General features: G+C 55.2%; 3 protein-coding genes across 3 annotated transcripts in view; 1 reads left to right on the top strand and 2 right to left on the bottom strand.

Moving 5' to 3' along the window:
- ETH_00009270 (subtilase family serine protease, putative) overlaps positions 1 to 2,145 on the bottom strand; it is a gene marked incomplete at both ends in the record, with an annotated part of 6,147 nt that extends 4,002 nt beyond the window's left edge. The window contains 2 exons of the mRNA XM_013378207.1: positions 12 to 1,951; positions 2,124 to 2,145. Of these exons, the coding sequence (XP_013233661.1) occupies positions 12 to 1,951; positions 2,124 to 2,145 (1,962 nt within the window). The remainder of the gene's footprint in view (positions 1 to 11; positions 1,952 to 2,123) is intronic.
- Positions 2,146 to 5,826: 3,681 nt separating this feature from the next.
- ETH_00009265 (protamine P1 protein, putative) lies at positions 5,827 to 10,572 on the top strand (the record flags this gene model as incomplete). Its single annotated transcript, XM_013378206.1, has 3 exons — positions 5,827 to 8,397; positions 8,619 to 8,795; positions 9,304 to 10,572. The coding sequence occupies 3 exons, from the start codon at positions 5,827 to 5,829 to the stop codon at positions 10,570 to 10,572; spliced, it is 4,017 nt and encodes a 1,338-aa protein (XP_013233660.1).
- A 1,726-nt stretch (positions 10,573 to 12,298) lies between these two features.
- ETH_00009260 (acetyl-CoA carboxylase, putative) lies at positions 12,299 to 24,458 on the bottom strand (the record flags this gene model as incomplete). The annotated part of the gene is made up of 18 exons (XM_013378205.1): positions 12,299 to 12,447; positions 12,622 to 12,743; positions 13,058 to 13,200; positions 13,658 to 13,732; positions 13,977 to 14,405; positions 14,659 to 15,894; positions 16,180 to 17,335; positions 17,501 to 18,288; positions 18,509 to 19,078; positions 19,238 to 19,762; positions 20,079 to 20,492; positions 20,882 to 21,197; positions 21,623 to 21,975; positions 22,360 to 22,590; positions 22,853 to 23,008; positions 23,322 to 23,430; positions 23,733 to 23,857; positions 23,991 to 24,458. The coding sequence occupies 18 exons, from the start codon at positions 24,456 to 24,458 to the stop codon at positions 12,299 to 12,301; spliced, it is 7,365 nt and encodes a 2,454-aa protein (XP_013233659.1).
- Between the last annotated feature and the right edge of the window lie 922 nt (positions 24,459 to 25,380).

The following is a 25,380-nucleotide window of genomic DNA, read 5'->3' as shown; positions in this document are numbered from 1 at the left end:
TGCAGCGCCACCTGCAGCAGCGGCAGCCCCAGCGAGAAGAAGCTGCGCTGCAGCACAAAAGCTGCTGCGTCTCGGCCATAAGCTTCGAAGCGAACTAAGGGGGGAGGCGGCAGCCCGTCAAGGGCCTCTGCTGCCAGGGGCCGCCGCCCGATCAGGACCACGCACACCCCGCGGCTGCTGCTGCTGCTGCTGCTGCTGGCGGAGGCCGTTACTGCTGCTAAGTCGCAGCCGTACATCAGCTCGGGAAGACGCAGCAGCGCCTGCAGCAGCTCAGGCAGCAGCTGCCGCAGCGACTCCGTCCCGTCCACAAGCAGCACGGCGCTTCTTGCTGCACGGTCCGTCGCTTCCTGCTGCACTGCAGCAGCGCCTTCCCATCCTGCCGTTGCTGCGGCTGCTGCTGCTGCTGCTGCTGCTCCAAGGGCTCCACCTGAAGCAGTCAGCAGCTGACCCAACATCTCTATGAAGGCGTCAGGTGCGGTCACTCTCGTTTTGGAAGCTTTGCTGCACTCCTGCAGCAGCAGCTTGTGCTGCTGCTGCAGCACCGTTAGCTGCCCCTGCAGCTTCTGAAAGCTTTCATCTTTCAGGCCCTCCGCTGCTTCCTGGCTCTGCTGCTGCTGCTGCTGATGCTTAAATAAAGGCTCGCAGCAGGCCTCTGCCTCGTGCTTGAGAGAAGCAGAAAGACTGCGCAGCAGGCGTAGGTACAGCAAATTGCGGCCAGCTGAGCCGTCGACAGCAGCAGCAGCAGCAGCATCGACATAGCCGTGAGCCACGCTGCACTCTGCCAGCAGCAGCTGCAGCAAGAAGCTCTTGCCGCTGCCAGCAGCACCCACCACCTGCAGCAGCGGCAGGGGGGCCCTCAAGTCCCCCAAAAACCCAAAAAGGGCTCCCAGCTGCGGCAGCCGCAGGGGGCCCCCCGCCTCAGCTACCCTATTGAAACCTTTTCTAAATGGCAGTGGAACGGCAGCAAGGCTGGGCTCTTTCCTGCTGCTGCTGCTGCTGCTGCTGCTGCTGCTTGGGGGTCTGGGCCTGCTGGATGAGATGGGCGTCGAAGCCTGCTGCAGCAAATCCCCCGCGCGCTGCTGCTGCTGGACGCGACGGGGAGGGGCAGGCGAGCCTATGGGGGAGACAGCCTCTGCTGCCTCTGCCGCTGCAGCAGCAGCGGCTGCTGCCACTGCTGAGTCTGTTGCTGCTGCTCCGGACGCTGCAGGTAGAGAGGCACTGGAGGCTGCGGCTTCTTGTCCCTTCCTACCGGTCCTGAGGGGAGTGGCAGCAGCTCGCATCAATGGGCTTGAGGGCTGCTGCTGCTGCTGTTGCTGCTGCTGCTGTTGCTGCTGCTGCTGTTGCTGCTGCTGCTGCTGCAGAGTCTCCCTGTGCAGGCGCTTGGCCGGTGACAAATCTGCTGTTCTGAGGGCGGCCAACGCCGCCCGCTTTACAGTCGACGCTGAAGCCGCCGCATCTGCTGCTGCTTCTGCCACTTTTTCTTTTCTGTTTGCTGCTGCAGTTGCAGCTGCTGCCGCTTCTCCTGCTGCTGCTGCTGCTGCAGACGGGGAGGGACTGCGGCGGGATGCAGCTGAGGCAGCTGGAGCGGGAGGGCCCGTGCCTGCTGCCTCAGCTGCTCTCATATTTCCTGCTGAGGCGCCGCAGGGAAATTCGAGGAATATTTTGCTGTCGGAGGTGCTGCTCTTTGCTGCAGCAGCAGCGGCTACGGCTTGCTGCGTTGCTGCAGGTGCTGCTGCTGCCGTTGCCCCTCCTGCTGCAGCAGCTCCTACATCCACTTCTGCAACTGCGGCTGTAGGCTCTGCTGCAGCTGCTGCGTCAGCCTCTGCTGTTGTTGCTGTGGCGTCTGCTGCAGCTCCCTCCCCATGCCGCTGCCGATGCTGCTGCAGAACTGCCGCTTCTGTTGCTGCTGCTACTACCACGCATGAGCCACGGGAACGCCACTTGAGGCTGGCTGGCAGAGGTGTTTCAGCCACTGCATTATTTTGTTTTTAGCTGCAAAGCAGGTGTGCGCGGAGCGCACAGCAGATTTCTGTCTTGCCCTTGAGTTTGTCAAATTGGAGGGCGAAAACCGTGAAGCAAAAGAGATGTCGGAGCAAGTGATAAACGCTCTGGTGTACATACACCTGCGGCTTCTTTATTTTTCATGACACTTCTGCTGCTTCTGCTGCTCCGTATTTGCTGCAGCTGCCAGTGGGGAGGAGGTGTTGTTTCTGGGGGCTGCTGTCGGGGGCTGCTGGAATGGTCGGGCCCCCCAGCCTGTTACGGACAGAACGCGGAATGGATACTCTTAATTTTTCAATGAAATCAAGTTTTTTTTGCATTTATTTATAATTTAGATGTATCATTTCTTTCCTGCATGCGCCGTGAATGACCGTTACGGGGGCAGCGTACGGCCCCCGTCGGTCGGCGCCCAGCTGCCAAATCGCCTACCTCCAGAGCTCCAGCAAGGTGCAAAATAAAGCAAAGAATTAACGCAAAATACAACTCAATAAATGGTATTTCCTTTGTTTTTGTTGACTATATTGGGGCGAAATAAGCCGAGCCCGTGGTAGCGTAGGCACACAGTCAGCGGCAGAACAATGTGCGGATTGAAAGCCTTTTACGTTTGAAACCACAGTAGCAGCTACTGCTGCAGATACTGCTGCCTATTTTGCAGCAGTTGCTGCTGAATACTTAGCAGCAGCAGGTATTAGCCTGCTTCAAGAGCCTCACAGTGTGGCACCGGCCGTGCAGTACCTGACTGTTGTTTTTGCTGCTTCAGCGGCAGCAGGAGGGAGCAGCAGCGAATGACTTTGTTGCTGCTTCTGGCTGAAGTTATTGTGTGCTATGCAGGGTCAGCAGCATTCGTAGCAGCAGCAGCGTAGTAGTTGCTGCTCACACTGATAACAGTGCTACTGCTGTTGCTCCAACAGCTGCTGCTGCTGCAGCTTTTGCTGTCTGCTGCTTTTGTTTAAATAATCTTCTTCTGATTAGTTTCAGTGAAGCCCATAACCTCTGCTGCGCAGGCTGATTTCTGCTGCCAGCAGCTGCTGCGATGAGTGCTCCCTCCAGCAGAAACGGCAAGGGAAAGTCTTTGGCATTTAGTAATCCCAGGAGTGGCAGTCTTGCATTCTCAGCAGTAGCAGCGCTAGCAGCAGCAGCCTAAATAGTTGCTGCTGCACGATCGCAGCAGCAGAACTAACGGCAGGAAGCAGGGCCGGGGGCTGAGGGTTTGCTGCAGCGGCTAAACAAAAGTGGAATCCTTTTGCTGCAGCGCCCCGAGCAGCAGCGCAGCAGTGCTCTGGACCTGTAGTCACTCCGGGAAGCTGAGAGCCCGAGCGCCTGCAAACAGGTCTATGGATTAGGGCCTTGTGGGGCTGCAGCAAAGAGGCTTAGTGCAAACTTTTGCATCTTCAGGAGTGGCTTCTGTGCTGTAAAGAAAGTAGCAGCAAGTAAACGGCTCAGCGGGCAGAACAAAGAGCAAAAGTGCTGGCCCCCAAGGGGCCCCCATTTGCTGCTGCTGCTGCAGCAGCAGCAAGCAGCAAGGGGGCCCTTTGGGGGTCCCTAAAGTGCCTTGGGGGGGCCCCTGGGGGCCCTCAGGGGGGCCCGTAGGGTCCACTCGATATGAACTAGCTGCTGGGGAAGAGCAGCAAAATAATAGCTTCTGGACACCAGCGGCCAAGGCGGCGGCTGCGCAAGGAATCTCGGGCGGGGAGGCCAATGTGCAGGCCCGGGCTGGCCCACGAGTGCAGCGGCAGCAGCAGATGCTGCGCCCCGTGGCTGCGCGGCGGCGGGCCAGATGGTGTTATACCCTGGCCCATTGCAAGTCTGGACTTCAGTGTGAGAGAGTCGCTGCTGCAGCTTTCGCACCTGTAGGCTAAAGCCTTGGCTGGGGGCTCTGAGCCCCGCCTGCACTGCAGGCTTTCTGAAGGCTGCCTCAGCTGCTGGCTGCTAATACACCCAGCCACCCAGTGCGGCTAAGTCTGGGCCCTTTTATACAGCGTTTTGGGGGTTTTCGTTCCTTAGGTGCCTTCCGCAGAGCTGCCGAGTCTTAGCCTTCAAGTGATGCTAGGACCCGCTCCAAGTTTGCCCATGAATGTAGTTCTCTTTATGTCTGTGAAGTGAAGGTATTCTTATTTATATGGCGTGACTTTCACGCACATGAATGTAAACTTGAATTGCGGCTAACGTGCTCACAGGTGCCATGAGGCTGTGCCGTTCTTGCCCTGGTATATGCTGGCTTTGAATTACGGAAGTATTGATGAAGCTAAAGCTAGAAGGAGCTGCTGTGTCTGAAGATTCGTAGCTAACGTGACTTCTTTGTTTTTTGAGCTGTGCTGCTCCTGTTGATGCAGCTGCTGCTGCGGACAAAGCGCTGCACCTTTGGCAATAGATCCACTTCATTTGTGACTCTACGCCGTAAAATGCTCTTGTTAGTGGAGGACGGAGGTGAAGTGGGGTGAAATGATCCTTAATAGCAGTAAAAGCATGAGATTCCACTCGATCTGCCAGCGGCCACTCCTCCTTTGCTGTAGACTTCCCAGAAACACCAACAACGGTGGGGGGCCCCCACCGCCGACAGTTCCACCAGACCAAGCCCCGGAACTTTCAGTAGATTTGGTCCCTTTCTTTAGCCTGATGATAAATAATATTAGAGCAAAACAATTTCTTAATTTAGTGCTTACTTTCGTTTAAATAGAGCAGCAGGAGAGGCGTCGCCGCTGCTGCAGTTTCAGGCAGCACGGCGTGTTCGGCTGTGTACCTACCAACCGCGCAGCATGGTCAGTTGCAGCAGCAGTATGAGCGGCAGCAGCAGCAGCAGCAGGATGGAGAGTCGGAAATGATATGCTCTTTTAATTGCTTTGCTTTTTTTGTTTTGTATTTCGCGTCTGTGTCGCTTGTCAACTCTCAGCCGACCTGACTATCTGCTGGACAACACGTGACCTTTTCGCATTTCACGTGTCTTCCCAGCAGCAGCAGCACCAGCAACAGCAGGAGCAGCAGCATCAGCCACTTAGACACACATGAATCGCATCGCACTAATACAAATTGCTTTTACATCCCGGCCTAACCTGTGGCAGCCAGGACTTCGCAACAGCAGCGCAGCCGTGCAGCTCGTTGATAGCAAAGGAAACAGAGGGTGAAGTTGACACCAGCTTGTCATATGCTTGTGGATTATGCTTATTTGCTTTTTAAATAGAGCACATCTCTCGCCGCCGCCGCCGCCGCAGCAGCAGCAGCAGCAGCCATAGCAGCAGCTAGGGAAACGCAACAGCTATCCCAGTACGGAGCCTTTGCTCCACCGTGTGACCTCATGCACCTCAACATATAGCAGGCAGCGCATTGCGGAGGCTAGCAGCAGCAGCACCTATAGCAGCACCGACAACAGCACGCTGCTGCTGCTGCTGGAGTAGCAACACTAAATGGTTTGATTTCAAGAGCTCGCAAGAAGACCAGCATGGAAAATGTGAGTTCATTCCCCTTCTTAATGTACTAACGTTTCCACAACTGAAGCAGTACAAGGTGGGGGCCCCAAAGGAGGCCCTCCGAGGGCCTCAAGGGGACCCCAGGGGTCCCGAGAGCCCCCATTGGCCCGAAGGATGAGCTGAGGGGCCCCAAGGGGGCCCTTGGGGCCTCCTGGGGCCCCTCAGCTCATCTTTTGGGCCAATAGGTCACAGTTTTCCGTAGTTGCTTCTGCACAGCTGCAGCAGGAGCAGCAGGACGGGCAGAAGCATCTATTTGGTGCGACCATATACATACACTTGCGTATGTGAACGCTCTGCCGCTGTGCCGCTGCTGCTGTTGCTACTGCTGCTTCTGCAGGAAACCACTAACATCGGGGCTCTTATGGGGAGCCTCCGGATGCTGCTGGATAGGCAGACAACAGAACGGCCCCGAGTAGCGGTCGAGCGGGCAGACGAGGCGCGGCGTTACCTCGATTTGCTGCAGCAGCAGCAGCGGCAGCAGCAGCAATATCAGCAGGAACGGCAGCGTCGGCAGCAGCAGCAACAGCAGGAGCAACAGCGGCAGCGACAGCAGCAGCAACAGCAACAGCAGCAGCTACAGCAGCAGCAGCAGCAACAGCAGCAGCAGCAGCAGCAGCAGCAGCAGCGAGGGGGACAGCAAGGGGAGCAGAAGCGAGAGGAGCAGCAGCAGCAACGACAGCAGCTGGAGGAAGAGCGAAGACGGGAGCAGCAGCAGAAGCAACAGCAGCGTCTGCAGCGGCAGCTGCAGTTGCACCAGCAGCGGCATGCGACGGCGCAGCAGCAGCAACAGCGACTGCAGGACCAACAGCAGCTGGAAGAGCAGCGGGATCAGCAGTTGCTACAGCAACAAGAACGCCTGCAGCAGCAGCGGCTGCAGCTTGAAGAGAGACGGCGGCGGCTGCTGGAATTGAGGCGGCTGCACAGGCAGCAGCAGGAGCTGGCGGAGCAGCGGCGGCAGAGGCAGCAAAATCCAGGGCAGCAGCTGCAGTTGCAGCAGCAACTGAACGAGCAGCAGCAGTTCGCCTACAGCGAATCTCTGCAAGAGCGGGATGCTGTGCCTCAGGGCGCGCAGCGGCAGCACCATCTGCAGCGGCTGCAGCAGCAGCAACTGCAGCACCAGCAGTTGCTGCAGCAGCAGCTGCACCAGCAGCTTCAGGAGCAACAAGAACTGCAGCAGAGAGTGCAGCACTTCAGAAGCTCACGAGAGCGTTCTATCGCCGAGCTGGAGCTCCAGCTGAGGCAAAGGCTGGAGGAGAAAAGAAGCAGGCGACGGGAGCTGCAGCAGCAGCAGCAGGAAGAGCAGCAGCTGCAGCGGCAGCAGCAGCTGCTACAGCAGCACCTACTTCTGCAGCTCCAGCAGCTCCAGCAGCAGAAACACTTGTTGCAAGGGCAGAAGGAGCAGGAAATGAGAATGCAGCAGCAGCAGCAGAAAGTCCCGGTGCAGCAGCAGCAGCAGCAAGGCGTGACCGCAGAGGTGGCGATTTTGAGAGCGCTGCTGCAGCGCCAGCTGGAGCAAAGATTTCAGGAGCAAAAAAAGCAGCAGCAGCTGCAGGCTGTGCAGAAGGAGGCGCAGTGCCAGGAGGAGGAGCAGCAGCAGAACGAGGAGCAGCAGCAGCAGCCGAAGCAGCCTACTCTGCAGGACAAAATAGACCATCTGGTGCAGCAGCGCGTGCTGCAGCAAATGGTGCTGCCTAAAGAGACCCTTAATTGCAGCAGCATTACTTCTCGCTTTCGCCTTCGAAATCACATTTCTATGACAGAAGATCTGCAGCGAGTGGGCGCGTACCAGCAGGCCCTGAAGATGTACTTCGGGGGGGCTTTTTGGGGGCCCCTGGGGAGCCTCTGGGACCCCTCAAGGGGCCTCTGCGGAGGCCCCAGGGGCCCCCTTGTCATTGAGATTGGGACGGGGCCCTTTGCACTGCTCTCTGTAAATGCTGCGCGGGAGGGAGCCCGTCGAGTTCTGGCTTTTGAGGCGGAGAGGAAAAGCTGCAGCAGCGCCTGCAGCTTTGTTAAGGCATTGGGGTATGAAAAGCAGATTTCGGTGGTGTGTATGTACACCACAGACATTTTGCCCGACCAGCTAGCTCGCTTCCTCATGCCCAAGCAGCAGCAGCTGCAGCTACACACGCACACAGGAGGCATTCTGAAAAGGCCCAGGGACTGCAGCAGAAACACGACAACAGGAACCGCAGAAACAGCAGCAGGAGCAGCAGCAGCGGCAAGCACTGAAGAGCCACTCGAAGATCTGTCTCAAGTGCTTCTGCTGCACGAGATCATAGGGGACTTCGCAGGCAATGAGGGCGCAGCAGACGTGGTGCTGCACTTGCAGCAGATGCTGCGTTTGCTGCAGCTGCAGCAGGGAGTACTTACACCGCGGCTGCCCCGGTCTATCCCCTTAGCAGCAAGGACTCTTATTCGGCCTTGCTGTTTCCCCGAGCAGCAGCACCTGCCATTCCCCCACCACACCTATACCCAGCGCAGCCGAGTTTCCCCTCGGCGCAGGCTGCTGCAGGCAGTGGGGTTGCTGCAGCAGCCGCTGCTGCTCGCGCGCTCAGCAGCTGCAGTAGAAGTGCTGCAAGGGCTGACAAGAAATAGCAGCACGCGAGAGCTGCAGCAAGAGCTGCAACTGCCGAAATGGCTACAGCAGAAGAATATGGAGCTGCACGATGCAGCAACAGAAAGCGTAGCCGCTACGCCTCTGATAGACGGACATAAAGCACTTGAGATTCTTCAGTCAAAGGCCAAGCAAGACGCGGCAGAAGCAGAAGCAGCAGCAGGCAGCAAAGGCGGTCTGCGTCCCGTCTTCGAGGAGTTGCTGTTTGAAGAGCCAATGGAGCAGCAGCAGCAGCAAAGAAGACGCTTGCAGTTTGTTGCGGAGAGGGACGGGCTGCTTGCTGGTCTCTGCATTACAAACGAAGTGGAGCTAGCACCAGTGAGCAACCGCAACTGCTGCAGCAGCAGCAGCAGCCGCAGCAGGAGCATTTTCGAATCCAGCTGTGTTGGGCAACGCTACAGTTGCTTCTACTGATGTCTAGCAGCTTCGGTGGCTCGTGTAAACGCGCGCATATCGCTTTGATCGCGAGCATCTGGTACGGCCATTCGTCTGGTTTGTTGCTTCTTGTTCTGCTGCTGTTGCTGCTGTTGCTGCTGCAGGGTGTGTTCGTGGGCACGGAAACCTGCCGCAGCAGCTACACGGCGGACCCCCTAGCTGCCTTGTCTGTACATGGAACTTCTTGCTGGTTTAAGGCCATTGCGCTGCTGCCTGAAGAAACTCCCGTCAAGAAAGGAGATAGGATTGACGTATTTTCTTTTGTGGACCTGCAGAATTTCGTACGTATGCCGAAACCCAAGGCAACAGCAACAACCCTTAGCAGCAGCAGCAGCTGCCAGAGCACGTTGAAGTGCAGCCGCAGCTGCTGAGACGGCAGCAAGGAGGCACAGGTATTAGCTTTTGTAGTACTCCATAAACAGCCAGCTAATCTGCAGCAACGGAAAATGTGCAAAATAGCAGCAGCGGCAGCAGCAAAAGAGGCGGCGGTAGAACAGGTAGCTGTAGGGCGGACTTGCAAAGCAAGGCAGGAGGTGCAGCTGCTGCGACGAAGAACATACAGCAGCAGCAAAAGTAGAAAGAGTTGCAGCACTGCTTCGCGCGCTGTGTACATACGTATGTAGGGCATGTTGGGAGGCTTGTGCTTGTCCGTGGCAGATTCGGCTGCTGCAGCGATGTTGCTGCTGCAACCGTGACGGTGCTCCCGCATCAATGCTAACCTGTGTATGTTGTCGCTGCGGTGCTTCACCCGTGTAGCTTCTGTGCTGCTGCTGCTGCTTGCGCTTGCAGTCGTCGGGGACATCTGGGCTTTCGGGTCAGAAGATTCAGAATGGCCAAGAAAACCCAAGCCGCAGCAGAAGCCGTTCAACTGCAAGCCGGTGGATGAGCCGCTGCAGCAGCAACAACAGAGCCAGGAATGGCAGCAAGTTCCGACAAGGCAGCAGCACCATGAAGAGCCGCATCAACGCCAACAGCAACAGCATGAGCAGCAGCGAGGTCAAGCGTGCACGCTCCCTCTCTCCTGAATGCCTAAGCAGCAGCGCACACAACACAAGAGCCGCTAAATCCAGAAATGAGGATAACTTGTCGAATCACAAAGCGGCGAAAGGCAAAAATTGTCTTTCCGACGACGCGGATGCAGCAGAGATGGAAGTTGCATTACCTAAACGCAGTAGCACCAGCAGTAGCAAAAAAAGCCTGAAGGCAGAGGGAGACGACCTTAAAGACTCAAACAGGACAGAGAACGAAAAGGCAGAAAAAGTCACAGATAAGCTCTCCTTTGGCGATGCCAGCAGCAGCAACAGCAGCGGCAACAGCTTTTACAGCAGCCGCGCGGTACGTCTCCGGAGAACTTGTCACAAAGCGACGATCCACATTCCATTCCAATCACAGCCAAAGAAAGAGTCAGCTAGAGGGCGCAGCAGCAGCAAACAAACACCGAGCCCGCAGGAAAGCAGCAGCAACAACAAAAGCTGCAACAGCGCGTCACCGCGTGCTGCGGTTGATGAGGTGCGTGAGTCGACAGCTGAGATGCAGCGTAGGAGCAGCAGCGGCAAAGGTATTCGGACGAGCACCTGCGACAGCGTGAGCAACGAAAAGGCAAACAGCAACGCAGATAAATTCAACAGCAGCAGCAGCGGCGGCAATGGTAGCAGCAGCAGTAACTTTAGCCGAAGTAAGAGAATGCTAGGGTCTGCGAGCAAAAGCGAGAGGATAAAGCAGCGCCGCGATGCGTCTGAGAAGACAGACGCGAGTTCAGCGTCCAGCCCAAAAGCTAATTCTTCCCTGGCCTCCGCTGATGTTGCTGCTGCTGCATCCACATTTCGAAGCCGTCAGGAGCCTCGTGAGGGCGCAGAAAAAGCCGCAACTAACGAAATAGAGATTGAGCACCTCTCGAAGCTGCTGCAGCAGACGGGGCGGTACTCGAGGCCTCGATACAGATTTAGTATTCATGTGTTGAGGGGGGCTGAGATGGTGACGGGGGTATCCGTCGATGTGCCCATAGAGGAGCAGTGCCCTCTGGCTCCCCTGGAGCCGGGCAGCAGCGTCAGGCCCTAAAGGGATAGTAAGAGAAATGGAAAAGAGGGATATCTCGCAGCAGATGCTTCTGGGAGGGAAGGAAAATGCAAAGGCATATTTGAAACGCAGACAGCTAGCGAAACAGACACATCCACCAGAACACAACGAAGAAGAAAAGGAAAACGGGAAATCAGGAGCGCGGGGAGTTATCTTTAGAGTTCTGTTTCGCTGCAATGATTTTTAAAGGCTCACAAGCTGTTGTAAAATGAGACAGCTGAGGAACTGATGGATGCTTAGAGTAGCTAAGCACAGTTGAAGCCAAGAGGGACGACAAGGCCAACATAGTAAAGCAAGTATTAAGAAACAAGGACATGCAAACAAAAGACGAGAGCGGCAGATGCGCAACCACGCACGACGAGTAGACAGAAGCAGACGGCGACAGAAAAACAGTGGCACACGCACTTGAGGAAATGCGAAGGAACACCAGACAGGCGCAAGCAGAAACATGCGAAAGACAACGTTTAAGGCACAGCCAGGCAACGGCGGAAGGAATATGCAACTTGCTGCAACAAAGCAAGGGCCATTCGGCGACTTGGCTCTTCTTCAGCTTATTTATTGGGTGTGGTCCCGTCCGCGGGCCTCTGTTAATTGGCACGCCCCAAAAATTCTATTACTGCTTAGCCGCAGGGTATCTGACACGGTCCTTTTCTTGGTCGTTGCTCCCCATTTGCCACTGTTCGTAGCCTTTCCTGCGTCTCGTAGCTCTTCATTAATGGCTTCCTATGTTGCAATTAGGGCTCTGCTGACTGCGTAGATGCCTCCCGGGCGGTGAACACCCACCTGTAGGTTTTACGTGGAGTACATCTGAAGCGTAGGGTGCACTAAGAAATGAATCTGCTGAAGCCCTTTCCTAGGTGGGAGTGTCTGTGGACACTGGCGGGACCTCACTGATGCTACTCGTGCTGCTGCTGCTGCTATTCCCAGCGACCCTGCATCTACTCTGTGCCCTTGACTCCAGCTAAGCTTTGCTTATTTCAGCATTGAAGTCCCAAACAGTACACAGTGCCATATCCCTGGGAACCCCCGGGGTGCCACCTCCCAAGGAGGCCCCACACGTCCTCGCACTGGAGGCGCTGGGGCTGCATGCAGCCCCAAGGGCCAATGGACCGTTTGAGGGATGTTTGCGACGGTCAGCTGTACCGCGACAAGAACGCTAGTACGTATGAAATATGTCCGCACAAACGAATCCACGCATAGTGTATGCTTACACGAATGATAAAATATACATATACATTCAATAGATGTAGACTATGCATTGCTTTTGATATATATGTATGTACTTCAAATGTGTAGACGCGCAAGAGCTGTAGGCGTAAAGCCGCGGCGGGAAGCGACAGCATCAGACGTCTCCCACTTGTACCGGAGGAACCTACCCGCGGGAATGTGATACACCCGAAATATAATATTGGGCATATATGTGTATACACACCCCAAAACTGTATCAGCTGCAAAGGCAGACCTTATCCTGCCTAGAAGCCCCTCCTCAGGGCGCCTAGGTATGCCCGCCTGTTTGGGCGACAGCAGGGAGGTGCCCATAGTTAAGTGAATTGCACTCCAGCAAATGCCCAAAGGGTATGCCCAGGTAGGCGCCCCAGTTTACGCTGTTTCAAGGGGCCCTCGATTAGTATTCACATGTTGGGGCCCCGGCGGTGCCCCTTAACATCTGATGTTATTTGCCTGTTGTTAAGACAACTAACGCTGGGCGTCATTTGGATAAAAGACTCTGGACTTCCGACAGTACATCTTTCTTCTCTGCTGCTGAGAGGCGGCTGACCAGCTGCAGCAGCTCCCGCCGGGAGCTTGCTGCCTCCGTGCGGCGCAGCAGAGCCCCCAGCTTCTCACAGCCTTCGCTGCCTGCAAGCAACAGACAGCGAATAACCCAAAAGTAAATGTTCCTCCGGTCAATTCTCGGTGGCAAGTCCTAAGCGCCAAGCACACTAAGTAAGACTACACCTGCTTGCGCATGATCCCGGGTTTCGGGTCTCTGAATTCGTATTTGTGCCGTACTGCAGCTCATAAGCAGCTTACTCTCAAAGAACGCCACTGCCTCCTTGTCGTCTACTGAGTCAGCCGTCTGCGGAATCTCGGTTGTAAGGAGATGAAGGGCATCATCCCATGTTAGGGCCGGGTCCGCTGCCATTAACTTTTTGCTGAATAATTCGCAAAACAGGTACTTACATACATAAAATCCGGAAAAAAGCAAAGAAGTCACCACTGGTGGGTAGTCCTGGGTAGTCCAAAAACTACCCAAAATTGGCATATGATCTCTTGTTCACTCACTCGTAACACAAATGAAAGCACACCACAATTATACAGGTCTATCAAACTGATGTCGCACAGAACACTCTGACAGGCTAGCAGAAGGCGGCATTCGCTATGAATGCCGCAGACTAAGCGTTCATTGTCTAGAAAAACCAAATAAGCAGTTTTAGTGCCTAAATAATCACTGAAATGCATGTCTTACACAGCATTGTTGGACGCCAGCCTCCTGCGGACTCTCCAGTAGAAGAATTCGCGGGCCTTGGGCCAACTCAAAATCCTTCGGACGCCACCGCGAGCCGCCATGCGGGGGGCCCTGTCATGAAGATCGGCGTAAACGTGAGCCACCTGCGCAGAGATCCCGACCCCAAAATCTTGAAATGAACAAACTAAACAATAATCTGCGCCCACTGGGTTCCCAAACAGGCAACTAATCTACTGAATTTTTCAATAATCGGGGGAGTAACAGAACTGTGGCTTACATGATCCTACACCTACACACTTGACGCTCGGCACTAATGACTGACGGAACCAGACTACTCGATGAGACAACAGATGATGCAGACAAGCCGGTAACAAGGAACATAAAGAGCATTCCCAAGAACACGCTGTCGAGAATTATCACTCAGAAATAAAAACTAATGCATTCAAGTTGGACAGATCCAGGCAAAAGAAACGCAGTCACGTGGATAAGAAGAGAGCTGAAGTATGTGTTGCTCTCCGGTTTTGCATACAAAGTGTACATAACCTTAACAAGAAGTGTCTAAGACACAAGAAAGAGCACGACTAGCGCGATGCCACTGACCTGTGTGTACACTGGCATCAGCTGATCCTCTCTCTTTTTTATGTTCTGCTTGATCTTCTCTGCCTCTTTTGGCGTCTGCACATCACAAATCGCAAGCCACAAAGCTAAATAAAAAACAAGCCGCAACCCAGAGCATCGCAGCTCTTAGAAGTCATCCTTGGAGACCCTACAGCGAGGTACACCTTCACAGAAAATGTCTTCAATCAGAGGCCTTACTAGCCCGTAGCCCCTCAACTGCGTATCACGAAGTGGTTGGAGACTACACCAAGGCAGCAAATGTTGAATGCCCGTCAGAGGCGGTGAGGGTGCTGTGTCTTACGGCGGCTGTAGCAAGGTCTGCTTGCCATTGTTTGAGCGTGTTATCATTCTTGTGCATGAGTTTTCTCCTTTCAGCTTCTCTGAATTTGATTTCACAGATGCCAGGAGGCTCCAGGACACCTCCTCTGGCTAGCTCATCTGCATAGAGCTCCATTTGGGAAGCGTTGATGGTGGGATCGATGACCACCCAAGATCCCCCTCTGAGCTCGGCGTGTGGCGGAATATAGACGAACACAGGGTGTTTGTACACTCGGAGAGCGTCCACAATCATGGAGCCAAACTTCAATACCTCATTGAACATGTCTCGAGTGCCCCCAGAGAAGCCTCTCCAATTTGCGAATATTATCAGCGGCAGGTTTTCGCCTCTGTTGAAATCCGCTATTGCCTGCGCCGTTTTGTACGCGCTAGAAGGGAACCACACCTGTCCAGCCTACGCGCACACCAATTGCACACACGCAGACACCCCAATGTGCGTCCATACATAAACAAAGGCAGACACAAGAAACAAATGGTCAGGCCGGCAAGACATGTGAATAGAAGCTTCGGCGCTAGCCTGAGCTCCTCAACCCACGCTTTCCCCGAGTGATCTCAACAACCCTGACACTCTGAAGCCCCAGTGGCGTTTGCACGCAAATTCCTGAATACATTCCCCACGTCTGCCGTGTACGCACAGCAGAACTCACCTGAGGAATTTCTACCCTCGCGCTGTCTGCATTGGCTGGATCTGCAGGGGCAACTGCTGTGGTTGTTCTGGGGTCAACCGCAATGACACCAATTGGCTGTCCACCCAGTCTGGCTCTGCCCACAACGACGCCTGCACCCCAAGGCCCCTGCACTTCCTTAAAGCTGCCTCTGTCACAGAACCCAGACACCCACCGCCGCTGATGCTTTTTGTGCTGCTGCTGCGGTACCTCAGCAGCTCCCTCGGCGTCTGACTCGAGAGGGGAACTGGGCGGAGTGGCAGGGACCTCATGGCCTGCAAGCATGTGCCTGGGGTCGTATGGAGTGGATGTCGGGGTGAATTCTATGTCGCGGTTGACGGGATCTGTCTCAAGATGGGGTGTGTGAGTGGCGTCCGCGGTGGGAGGGACAAATTCGAGCCAGCGCATGACCTCTGCAATGCCTGCTTTGTCATTGGCAACCTCTAAATGCGCTATGCCGTTAGGCAACATGACTTCGGGGCCCCCAAGCTGGTCCTGGGACACGTAGACTTCTCTGCCCAGTAGCTTGTTCAACGCCTGGTAACCAGTTAGCACCAAGGGCGAGGTCTTCTGCTGTATACAGCGCTGGGCCAGGCGCACGACGTAGGCGCCAATACCCACAGAGCGCCCAGAGACAAGAGACAGAGTGAATACCTCATCATAGGCCAGGCTTGTTTCTCCCGCTATTTTCCCGGAGCCCCGCAGGTTCTCCACTCCCAAGTGTTGTCCCTCAGACCCCACAACGGCATCGAGAACAAATACACGGTCGCCTATATCACTTTCTGCTCCCGCAGGAGTGGGAATCCAGTGGCCCACAACGGCGCCTGGAGGCAATTCGCGCATGTCTTTCTCTGTGATGTACAGGTGCTTGAAGCCTAATGCAGGGTTTTCTGGGTCGGTCCATTCCACATGAAGCTTCTCCTTGAGCTGCTCGTAGACCCCAATGCGAGCACCACTGTTGCACGCTATGTAGATACGGGGAATCTTGTGCTTGCGAGCGAAGGCCGAGGCTTGCCTGTACACCTCGTGCTCCTCTACCCCGAAGGAACCCCCTTGGTAGGTCACGTCATTGCCGATCACCACCACCTCACGACCTTGCGGATACTCAGGAGTCCGCAGTAGCAGCAAAAATGCTACCATGCCCACTTTATTGTCTCCCACCTGCCAATTCCGATGCAGCTGTAGCTTCCCATCGGGGCCCATGTGAAACTCCCGCGTCTAAAACAACCAGCATCAGCAGCAAATGCACAACAAAGTCGATCACCGAGCCACTATAGTGCCGGAGCAAACGCGACAGGAAAAGAAGCAGCGAACGGCTGCTCGGCTTTTCTTATCCTCGTTGAGCCCCTATCCTCTCATGTACTTTTAATTTCATCTCTACCTACTGGCATCCCTCTATCTATGCCGATTATGGCTCTCTCCCCTTGCCTCCTTGACTGCATCTACGCTTGCATATCTCTCTCGGTGTGTCTGTCTATGCGCATCCGTCGATGTGTAATTTACCTCCATGAGTTTGTGCGGCACTTTAAGCTTCCGGCTGTCCCCGGCATTTTCAAGTTTTTGTTGGCTGCGTCTCCACTGCTGCTGCAGCTCAGTCTTTATAAAGCCCAGGAAGTCGTAGATATACGTGCTCCCGGCGCGTTGTGCTGCTGCCCTCTTGGCTGCTAGCTGTGCCTCGCTGACGCCCTTTAGCGGGACAAGAGGCGCCGTCCTCTCCGCCTCAGCTGCAGCAGCAGCAGTTCCCCCTCGACCCCAAGAAAATGGCAGACGGTCGCTGCTGCAGGTGCTGCTTTGGATACTGGCAGCGAACTCCATGCTATCGCCTGCTGAAGACCGACTCGCCATCTGCTCCCCTTCTTTAAAGGAAGCGCTTTCCGGGGTAGATAACTCTGACAGGAGCGGAGATGGAGCAGCAGAGCTGTCTGCTGTTGAGGTCTCAGCCCCCAAAACCTGCTTCTTTGGCTGCGTCTGCTGCCTCAAAGTCGCCGTAGCGGATGAGTGCAACTCACACTCGCCGTCGTATTCCGCCACAGCGCCAGGCACGGACAGCTCCTCCGGCTCAAGCCAGCAGCCTCCCCTGCTGGAAGCCCTGATAATTTGCTGCTGCTGTTGGGAAGCAGCAGCACTGGCAGCGCTTGCTGCCTCTGTCGCCCTACCTGCTGCTAAAGGCACCCGCAGCTCCACCTTTTCCACATTCAGCCGCAGCACCCGTTCGCCTTGCTCGGCCTTGAGAGTGTGGACTGCCTCGAAGAGAGCCTTCTGCAGCGCTGCCTGTCTCTCTTCGGGCTCTGGCTGTAGGAGCTGCAGCACAACTGTGCTGCTGCTTGTGGGGTGGACGTGAGGATCCCTGAAGGCTGCCTCCAACTGCTGCAGCAAGTGCTGAAGCAACTGCTGCAGGCCCTCCCCTTGCAGCAGCATATCAGCCTTAGGAATAATGCGGTGTATGTACACTGTCTCCCGCAGCGCTGGGGTACGCAGAGGCGCTGCAGCACCAGTTGGAGGTGTCGGCGGCTTCGGGGAGACAGCGTGCAGCAACAGATCCGTCGATACTGCGGGGGGCACTGCAGCAGCAGCCGCAGCGGACGGCAACCGTCGCACAGTCCCCTTACCCCTCATCATCTCTATTTCTCCAAAGACAAACTGGGACAGTGAAAGGCCCCTGCAGCAACGTAAGCTCAAAAGCACAGTACACCAATGCTGCAAATGCTGCTCCGCTTGAGGCTCCAGCCTCTCGTGTTTCTCTATAACACAGAGGGGCAAGAAAGAACTTTGACTCTTCAGTGTGTGCGTATTCTCCTAGGGAAAACTGTGTGGCTCGGCTCACCGTTGTAAAGGGTCTTCCTGCAACTGCAGGTCCTGCTGTGGGACAAGAGTAACCTGCTGCGCGTCTCCATTTGTCCTCGGCAGCAGCAAGCGGAGACTGTGGAGCCTCTTCAGTGCTGCTGCAGCGTCTGGTGAGTTTGCAGCAGCTGCTGCTGCAGCCGCAGCTGCTGCATCTGCAACTTCAGCAGCTCCCGCTGTTTCTGCAGTTGCCACCGGCAAACTGAGCAGCAAAACGCCCTTGGTCTCTTCACTGAGTGCCTTTTGCTGCTGTCCTAGTTGCTGCAGCAGCACCCCCACCTGCTGCTGCAAGTCTTCCATGCCCGAGACAGCAGCAAAGATGCCCGCGTTTACTGTCGCCGCAGGGCCCTCGTGGAGCATGTCTTTCCAAGTGAACGGGATGACACCCTGCTGCTGCTGCTGTTGTAACTGGACCTCAAGTCCCAACAACTGCCTCCTCAGCATCACTTCCTTAGCTGAAAGGCCAACACTGGAATCTCTGAACAAGTGAGCTAGAAGCCCATAGCCTCCAAGCTCTTCAGGCAGCTGCAACAGCTCGTCCCGCAATTGTTGCTGTTGCTGCTGCTGCTGCAAGTTCTGCAGCTGCTGCAGCTGCGTACGCAGCGTCTCAACACGCTCCGCCACAGAGGGAAGGAGCAGCTGTTTCAGCAGTCGCTGAGACGCCAAGGCAAGGACATTGTAGGCGACACCCCGCAAAGACCCCACACGACGCAAGAGGCCTTCAAGTCTGGAAGAGTCGAAACCGGAGGTTCCAGAAGCAGTCAGCCTTCCCTGCGGCAGCAAACATCACAGCAACAGCAACACCACGAGCCGTCCCGGGTCATGATAAGCTCGCACAGAAGCTGGAAGACGAAAATGCAATATTTCATTTTGTACATGCTCCACAGTTGCTGCTGCCGTAGGTAAAGCAAGGTCGCGCAAGCAAGAAGAAATGGTGAAGGGGATTCAGAGGACTGTAGCAGCACAAACTATAGCACTGATTTCGGCTCACTGCCAATTCCTTCAGAAGTAGTAGGAGCATTTCCGTCTTCTGTTTGAGGGCGTAGTGGGACACGTACACCCTAAACTGTCCCTCAGTGTCTGTAGTAGCAGCAGCAACTGCGGCTGCTGCATCTGCATTTCCCCTCCCTGCAAACAATTCCTCTGTCTCCAAGAAGCGCGTGAGGCACTTCTCTGTGAAGGCAGCCAAAGCAAGCGGCGAGTCTCCGCAGGGGCCCGAGAGCAGCGAGTTCAGCAGTTGCTGCGCTGTTTGTTGCTGCACGAAGCCGCTGAGCAACAGCTCAAGCCGAGCCTCCGCAGCAGCAGCAACTTCCTTAGCTGCTGCTTCTGGCGAAAGCTGGAGGGCAGAGGGAGAGGCCGGTGGGCTCGCTGTGTTTTCAGCTGTCTCTTCTTCTGCCTCCCCCGGAGTTGCAGCAGCAGCTGTCAAGTCAAGCGAGCCCTCAAATGGCGTCAAACGAACCACCTTCGAAGGATCCTCTAGACGCAGGGAGGCCAGCAGCTCTCCCTGCTGAATCAGTGACCCTGCGCTCTTGCGATGTATCAGCTCCCCACTTTCGCCAGCCTGGAAGCGACCCAAACGGCAGCAGCAGCAGCAGCAGCGGCAATGCTTCAACAGACCGTGCAATTAATGCAAGCATTGCTTCGCGGGAGAGACAGAGGCGATGAATCAAACGCAGACCCAAGGAAACACACGGTGGTTTAGGCACCAAGGTTCTCTCACCGTCAGTGTGAGGATCATCTTCATGGCCTCGACCTCGGCAAACGGCTGTCCTTTCTTAACATGTTCCCCGTCCCCAACAAGATATCTGACAAGGCGACCATTGACATCTGAGCGCATCTCCGAGGGATCCCTCTGGTCTAAAACCATCAGAGAATTGTCCCCCAGCTCCAGCCGAAGACCGAGGGGCTCCTCAGTGGCGCTGAAACGCAGCAGTCGCGGGTGAACCCCGTGCTGCAGCTCCTGCGGCTGCTGCATCTGTTGCAACTGTTGATCCGACTGCTGCTCTTGCGGGGGGTCGGAATATATGGACAACAGATAAGAGCCATCCGACTGTTGTCTATACTGCACCTCTCCCTTTTGTTTGTTGATTGAAAATCCCAAGGCCGATGGGGAAGTCCTTGTGAAGTTCAACTTGTACAACTGGCCATCCCACGCTATCGGTACTTCCACTGACAGCAGCGGCCCCACAGGTGGCAAATATGTGTGGCCTCGAGCAGCAGTAGACAGCCAAGACGCCTTCTGTTTCTGAAGTATTGCACACAGAAGATAGCACAGTGATATGTTCAGCTCAAGTAAGAGAACTCCCACAAGGGGTGGAATTACGGGCCGCCGCTGCTCTTGCCGATGCCGCCATCGCTGCTGCATTTCATACCTGCTGCCGCTAGGAGACGTAACGGCAAGAAAAGTGATACACAACAGTAGAACCGGAAATGGCATTAATCACAACACCCACCAGAAATGGCATTAATCACAACGCCCCTCAGCAGCATGAGAGAAAAGTAGAGCTTCAGCAGCAGTGCATGGAGGACAACAGCAGCAGCACACGCATCAGTCACCTCACCTCCAATGCCTGAATGGCTCTGAAGGCAGCGGAGGCAAACACGACATCATCGGCCTTGGGTGAAGGCAGCAGCTGTTTGGCCTTGATGATACCATCGAGCCACTCCGTATTGAGGGTATGATTGACAAACGCTGGCTGTTGCAGCAGCACCTGCAAGAAGTTAATGGGTGTTCTTATATCCCCTTTAATCTGCAGCTGCTGCAGACCCCAAATCAGCCGTTTCCTTGCTTCATTCCTCGTGGATCCTCCAGCAAACACGTGTCCAAACTGGGAGTCTGCGTAAGCATGCAAGGCTCCTTTTGTCCCCACACAGAAGTAGCCCCACACCTTCTCCGGTGGATTGAAACTCAGCGAATGCACCCGGCCGCTCGTAGGCCGGAAGCCGTCGCTCGGGTTTTCTGCCGTCACACGGGCCTGAGAACATGATGGCAACAGCAGAAGGGGGATGAACTCAATACGCGCAAGCACTTGCTTGATAGCTGCCCGAACCTGGGGAGCTGTCCCTGGCTCCACAAGAAGACTAAATTTTACAAAGTAAGAAAGGTAAAAAAGGAGTACTGAATAACACAGCAGCTACAGAGATGCACTGAGAAGACATGAATTCATGGCTTCAAAGATAAACATAAAATGAGGGCGCGTAAAAGACAAAGCAGTGGTTCATGAAGCTTAGAGCCACCAAATGGGCATCCACCACTTGCACCTGCTTCGACAGTTACACTGCCACAATGTAACCATCGCAGCATTCCCCACAGTCATTATCAACAAAGCACCGCCAGCAGCAGCAAAAGGGGAGCGTGTCTGACCGCAATGCAATGCATCTTAAGTGGCATGTAGTCTTCTTTAAGGAAGTCGATCTTGTCAGTGCCCGTGGGGTCTCTGCCGAAGAAGGATCTGATGCTAGGGATTCTGTTAAGGGGAATACCCATGGCAACCTGTAGCTGCAGGGCGGGCAAGTTCTGGCCCGTGACCGCCTCAGTCACCGGGTGCTCCACCTGCAGCCTGGGATTCAACTCTAAGAAATAGAAGGAATCCGTTGCTGGGTTAAACAAGTACTCAACTGTGCCCACGCCCTCGTAGCCAAGTGACTGCGTCAGGCGCTGGGCTGCACGTTCCATCTCCCTGTCGAGCGCCCCAAAGCAGTTCCGCAAATGTAATATTGCATGAAAATTCATGTAATCGGGAATGGAGGCCCAAAGATACGCAAAGAAATCTGGAACGCACGGTGGCAGGTGCATGAGCAGGAGATGGAACAGCGGCACTCAAAAAAGCAGGAGAGCATACTGGCACAACGGCAAAGAACTGCACAACAAAACAGTCGGAGCTGACAGAGGATATCCAGAAACTGTGCTCTGATAGAGAGGCATAAATTGGAAAAATGGGGGACTCCCACATAGAGACGCAGTGAGACCGAAGAAACAAACGCTGAGGCTGCCTCGCGCTGAGGCTAACGCCAAGCAACGGCAAGAGAAAGGGCCAAACAAATGAAAGGAAAGGCGCAGCGCCGCCACTTTCTAAACCAAACAAATTGTGGGCTGGGATCGCACTTGAACGTCTCAGGCCGGACAACTGTGGGCGGTGCCTCTTCAAATATTTTCTGGAATCGCCTTTGCGTGGAGCAGTCTCTGCCCGAGAGAGCCACAGCGTTTCCGAATGAATCTCCTACGATCTGGACTTCAATGTGTCTTGCCCTCTCGCACAGCTGCATGAGGAACACAGGTGACCCCACAACCTCAGCCTTCACCTGAGACAGAGCCGATTCCAGCTCCTCCGGCTTGTAGCAAAGACGAATACCTTTGCCGCCGCCGCCCCCAGATGCCTTCAGCAGCAGCGGATACCCCACGCGGTCCGCAGCAGCGCGGCACTCCTCCAATGTGGAAATCGTGGCAGCCTTAAAGACCTGAAGCAGCAGCAGCGGCAGCAACAAGAGATAAAGGGCTACTTCTGCCGGGCAATGTTGGTGTCGAGAAATATACGATCAGGGTAATGAAAACGTTTGACACAGACTTGGTCAAAACGCGCAGACCGTTAAAGTAGGAAGCAAGAAAAGACAGAGAGGGAAACACCTGTGTACACTCAGAAAGACCGAAGGACCAAGTAGCACACTCATACAGCCATACAAGCATTAAGGCAATGCACAAAGGAGAACAAATACGTACACCCATCGCACAAGACACCAAGGCATCTGCAAACGGACGCTACGGCGTACATGATGACTCAAACGCCACTACCCCAGTGCCTCGTCCAAAGAACACAGAAAGCGTAACTACAGCGAAGTTCCTACCTCTTCCGGAATTGACCCTTCTTCATTGAGTTGCGCCTTTAGGCCGTCACCACTCCAGGGAATAGAAGGCACGTTGGCCGTCTGGGCCAAGATGTTGGCCGCAATTTTGTCTCCAAGCGCTGCCATCACTTTTGCATTGGGGCCCATAAAACAAATACCCAATTCAGCTAGACGCGTGGGCAGCTCCGGATTCTCAGACGCGTGACCCCAGCCAGGCCACACCGCGTCCACCTGCGGCCCCGCAAACGCGTAAGCAGTGATGATAGCATGGAAATGCTGCTGTCGTAGCTGCTGCTATTCCTATCCTGCTTCTGTAGCCATGAAAACTGCTGCTTCTTCTGCAACCGTGTCTGCGTTGGTTGCTTCTCTTCAGGCTGTTACTCATTGGTCTGCTGGGGACGTGCCAATTGCGGCCTCTGCTTCTGTAGCTGCTACAGCTGTTCCGTTGCTGCTATCACTGATGTCTTGGGGAGAATAATTTCTCATAAAGTACCTTTTGCTTGACCGCTGTCTCGCAAATAAGAGACACATTGCCGTAGTTCTCTCGGCTGGGTCCGCCGGGAACAGGAACGATAGCATCTGCCTTCTTCAGGAACTCACTGTTAGCCTCCAAGTCCTCAGGGGTGGCCATAACCACAAATGTCAACAGCTGCAACAGCACAAGCAGAGCAGCGACAGTATTAAGCCTTCTGGACAATAGGCCAAAGTGGGCTTCCAAAGAACAACTCTAAAACGAAAGACAGCAGCAGAAGCAGCAACCACCCAGCAGCAGCGACCGAAACAAAAACACCTGCAGCAAGAAGCAACTAGAAGCGCCAGCAGCGGCAAAGCCAGCGACAAGCAACTGTAGGAAGACTCGCAGAGCCAGCAGCAAGAGCACCTCCACAAGCACCAAATGCACACCCAGCAGCAGCAGCAAACCCGGCAGCAGCGTGACCACCAGAAGCAGCAAGAAACCTGACATTTGCGTCTCCGAAGGTCTCGAAAGTCCACTGACGCATAGAGGCGATTGCCTTCGTTGCTGCCATTCCATTGTTTGCAATCAAAATGCGACGGATGGGCCGTTTCCCGCTGCAGCAAAGCGAATTGATGACAGCAGCAACGGAATAAAAGAACAAGTGGCACAAAGTATAAACAAATTCAAGAAGGGAAAAGCACAAGAGGCGGCGGCCATAACAGCAGCGCGGAGTGAAGACTCACGCACCGGAAGTGGCAATAAAGACAATCAGGAAAAAGTAGCAACCAGCATACGAAACACCGCAGATATATGAAGGCAGCACGAAGGCCAGAGTGGGACCCACAGCAGATATTGAGCATAACACACCCAGGCAAGAAAAGGAGGTGAAATCCAAACTGCAAATCCGAAGACTCACCCATGCATCTGCACGTAGGCAGCCAGCGGGTCACTATCTCTCATCCAAGGGCCGCTCTGCCTCGCCACTTCCTCCACTTGGGCCTTTTGAGGCCCCGTCAGGGGCGACGAGAGCCCCGGAGCTGTCTGTACACCCCAAACACGTGAACCAGGTGCGAACCAGCCCCACGTGCAGTCTGGATCTCAAGTGCTCAATCCTCAAGCTTGCCTAGCACTTCTCAAGACAAGTGGTTATTCTGAATGTGTGCGTTTGTCTTACTGGTGGCACCATGTGTTGTGTGTTCGCTGTTGCTGCTGCTGCAGCCGTTGCGGATTTCACTGCTGCTGCTTCTGCTGTCTGCGGGATGTGAGAAGCGGTGCGTCCCGGGCGGGTCTGCAGCGGGCGGAGAAGCTCCCTGCACTCGATCCCGTCGGGCTGAGCGCGGCTGAGGCGGCAGCTCAAGCCGACGGCAGGCAGCTGCTGCTTCGATGTGGCACTGGGGATTACAGAGAGAGGGGTAAGCGAGGGGGTGGAAAAAGACGGACTGTGGAACTGCAGCAGCTGCTGCGGCGGCAACAGGGCGCCCCCAGACACACCGGAAGGATCCAGAAAGGCCCAGGCGGCTGTGGGCGCCAGCAGCGCCGGCAGCAGCAGCAGCAAGGGAGACAAAGACGGAAGGAGGGTAAAACTCAAGATAAATCTCAATAGACCCAAATTGCCCTGTCTCCTTGCTCTCTTAGTGTACATTTTAACGAAGCTGCTGCACACCCGCGCGCAAAATCACGATTCAGACCGCTACTGCTGTTTCTGAGAATCCGGGTTGCGCCTTTGGGCCCTGATGTCAGCTGTACGTACACCCCAATGCCCGCTCACGACCAGCAGCCGACACAGCCGCCTCTGGGGGCCTCCAAGCACCTGCGCTTACGCAGCCCGCCCCACTGCGGCAGCTCCACAGACACAGCAAGACCGCCGCGGCGGCTGAGGTCAGGAGAGAAGTAGTTCGAAGAAACCAGTCCACACATACAGGCAAGCCGGGCTCTTGGGTTCCGCTGTTGCTTCGGCTGCTGTTTCTGCTCGAGGTAGTTAGGGATGCTGCGTTGTACTATGAAGCGGCAAGTGCCCTGAAGGCTCCGAGTAATTGGCTGAATGACGCATACGAAGGCCTTGAGGGGTATGTGGAACCCAAATGCAAGGACTCAGTGACCTGAGGCTTGGCAGCGGGGCCAGGGGAATGAATCGGAGTCCAGGGCCTAGAGGTTGGAACGGTACGCGTCTAAGGAAGAAATGGCAGGCATTTTGAAGCGCTCACTGGGCCCTTTTTTACACTTCAAAAACAGGAACAAGGACACTGTAAGGCGAGCTGGCTGGGACAAGCAGGGCTTGGTGTCGGCGATCAGGCGACAATATCTCTGTCTGGGCTCAGCGAGGACATAAGGAAGACAAGAAATGCATTAAACAGTGATTCAAATGCTCTAACAGGTGGCACTACACTGTGGGGTTTAAGACCGACCGAGAGCAGCAGCAGCAGCAGCAGCTGCAGCAGGTGTAGTCACCTGGCTGCGGCTGGGGTGCTGGCTGCCTGCTGCCTCTTGTCTGCAGTGCTCCCGTTCACGAAAGTGAAGAATAGGGGCCCCTGAGGAGGTCAACTCCTCAAGAAAGAAAAATTAGA

The sequence above is a fragment of the Eimeria tenella genome, genomic scaffold (genome assembly GCF_000499545.2).
Source record: "Eimeria tenella Houghton genomic scaffold, Eth_scaff78, whole genome shotgun sequence".
In the NCBI taxonomy this organism is placed as follows: domain Eukaryota; phylum Apicomplexa; class Conoidasida; order Eucoccidiorida; family Eimeriidae; genus Eimeria; species Eimeria tenella.
The sequence above is the reverse complement of the archived record's forward strand: the minus strand, read 5'-3'. Positions and strand labels throughout refer to the sequence as shown.